This window comes from Bison bison, unplaced genomic scaffold (genome assembly GCF_000754665.1).
Source record: "Bison bison bison isolate TAMUID 2011002044 unplaced genomic scaffold, Bison_UMD1.0 scf7180017847408, whole genome shotgun sequence".
NCBI classification, from domain to species: Eukaryota; Metazoa; Chordata; class Mammalia; order Artiodactyla; family Bovidae; genus Bison; species Bison bison.
Window position 1 is genome coordinate 21,763 of NW_011477981.1, and position 2,324 is coordinate 24,086.

The window sequence follows — 2,324 nt, forward strand, 5'->3', positions numbered from 1 at the left end:
TCTCCCCATGGGGGAGGGGAGGGGCTGGAGGGGCCAGGGAGGAAACAGGGGCTGTGCCCAGACGGAGGCCAGGAGCTGCGTGGGGCCAGGACAGCCACACTCAGTGCTGCGGCCCGGCAGGTGCTGAACATGGCTGAGATCCAGACACGCCTGGCCTACGTGTGCTGTGTCCGGCAGCTGGAGATGGTGAAGAGCAGCGACTACTGCGAGTACCTGCGCCCTCCGATTGACAGCTATGGCACCCTGGAGTTCAGCAAGTTTGATGAGATTTGTGTGAGTGTCCAGGCCGGCGGCACCCCCGGGCCTCCCTGCGCTCCCATTCCCATCATGGGGCTCCCGTGTGTGTGCAGGAGGTGGGGTACCAGCATGGCCGGACAGTGTTTGACATCTGGGGTCGCAGCGGTGTGCTGGAGAAGATGCTGCAGGACCGGCAGGGGACAAGCAAGATGAAGGCGTGCGACGTGAGTGCCCGAGCAGGTGGCCGCTCCCCTGCTGAGACCCGTCCTCTGGTGCTGGGTCCTCACCCTGCGGCACCTGGCACCCCCACTCAGCCACTCAGGAGGGCAGGTGCCCCCTGTCCCTCCCAGGGGCCAGAAGGCACGGGCCTCTTCTGACTCTCCACCTGGGAAGTGCTCATGGTGGGAGGAAGGTACTGGGGTGGGGCTGCTCAGGACTCTACCCATCACCCACGCCCCCCTCTGACTCAGAGGCTGGGACCACAGGGTCACAGAGAGGGCGGGTGCAGTCAGGAGAGGTCAGATGTCTTCTTCACCTCCGCCCCCAGGTCCTCACCTGCCCCAACGCCTCCTTCACGGACCTTGCTGAGATTGTATCACGTATCGAGCCTGCCAAGGTGGCTGCAGGGGACGGTGAGTTGGATCCCGAGACATACATGCCCAACAGCTGGGGGCGGTGGTGGCAATGTCCCCTGCTGACCCTCACTCTCAATAAGCTGCCCTGGGCACCAGGCTGGCTCTGGCAGCCCCTAGACCTGGTTGGCTGCACAGCGGGACCCCTGCCTGTGTATGGCCCCTGCCCCTGCTCAGGAGGTGACCCACATGGCCCTGCTCTCTGCCCAGATGAATCTGACTACCAGACTGAGTATGAGGAGGTGCTGCTGGGAGGCCCCAAGGACGCGTACGTTGACTTCCAAAGCACCCCAGCCGACCGGGGCTCCGACTCGGTGAGCTGCCTGGACACCCTGTGCCCCTTGGCTGAGCCACGCGCACTGAGGGCTCCAAAGCAGGCCACTGCTCCCTCCCTGCTGCCCTCCAGGGTTGCCCCACCTTGACCTTGACCATGTGCTGTTTACTAACAGGAGAATGAGCCCTCGCTTCGGCATCAACACTGAGGTCTGGCTTCCCCCAAAACAGCCGAGGACTCCTCAGCACCCCAGCTCTCTGACTAAGATGGGTAGAAGTTTCCACCCTGAAGCCAGCACCTCCGTGGCTCCATCTCAGAGTGCCTAGCTCCTGCAGCTCTTCCAGCCTGCCAGGGGGACCCACTGGGGCCCTGTGTGGAGTGTCACTCTGGGGCCACTCTGCCCTGGCCTCTCCTGGAGGGCCACTGGCCCTGACGTCCTCTGCACACGCAGCAGTCGTCGGGGCTGTGTCAGCCCTCGGGGCCTCTCGTGCTGGAGCCCTCGTGTTTCTGCTTTGCCTGTCAATAAAGGTAGATCTGATTATGTGGGACATGTGGTCCCTGTGCCGAGGTCCCTGGGGCCGGGGGCCCCACCAAGATGGGCAGCTCACAGTCCTGACCCTGCAGGGTATAGGGTTGCCTGCCTGCCTGTGAGGTCACCGCGTGAGACCCTGGGACCCCAAGCCAGGCAGGCAGGGCACCCAAGGTTGGGATGGTGCTTGTATCCGCCCAACCAAGCATGAAGCCCCCGAGAGCTCTCAGGCGTTTTTCCTACTTTGTACACACAAAATTTTTCCCTAAGATGACGCGGGCACTTTGCTTTTCAGATCATTAAATAGCGCCAGGGAGTCCTTTTGTACAAAAAAATAGATCTGTCAGGCCTTTGACTCTGGGGTCCACGGTCCCTGCAGGTTTCCGAGGCGGGCACGTGGGTCTGCGAGACCAGGGAGCCCCTTGACCAAAGGGCCTGGGACCCTGTATCCAGGGGACCGCAGGCCTCGGTTTCCGGGTTCCGGGGGCAGAGCCGTGGTTGGTCCCGCCCATTGCCGGTGGGGCAGGCGGGGCTTCGCTGGGCCCCGCCCCTCTGACGCAAGGTGGGCGGGGTTTCCACCTCCCTGACGTCGCGGTGGGCGGAGCGCCACCCCCGGGCCTGGCAGTTCAGTCCGGTGCGGCGGGGCGCGTGG

General features: G+C 63.9%; 1 protein-coding gene across 1 annotated transcript in view; it reads left to right on the forward strand.

Moving 5' to 3' along the window:
• The window catches only part of LOC104990765 (patatin-like phospholipase domain-containing protein 7), a gene marked incomplete at its 5' end in the record, with an annotated part of 23,609 nt that extends 21,532 nt beyond the window's left edge, over positions 1–2,077 (forward strand). The window contains 5 exons of the mRNA XM_010843087.1: positions 121–273; positions 351–461; positions 785–869; positions 1,080–1,183; positions 1,319–2,077. Coding sequence (XP_010841389.1) covers positions 121–273; positions 351–461; positions 785–869; positions 1,080–1,183; positions 1,319–1,351 — 486 coding nt within the window. The remainder of the gene's footprint in view (positions 1–120; positions 274–350; positions 462–784; positions 870–1,079; positions 1,184–1,318) is intronic.
• Positions 2,078–2,324: the final 247 nt, after the last annotated feature.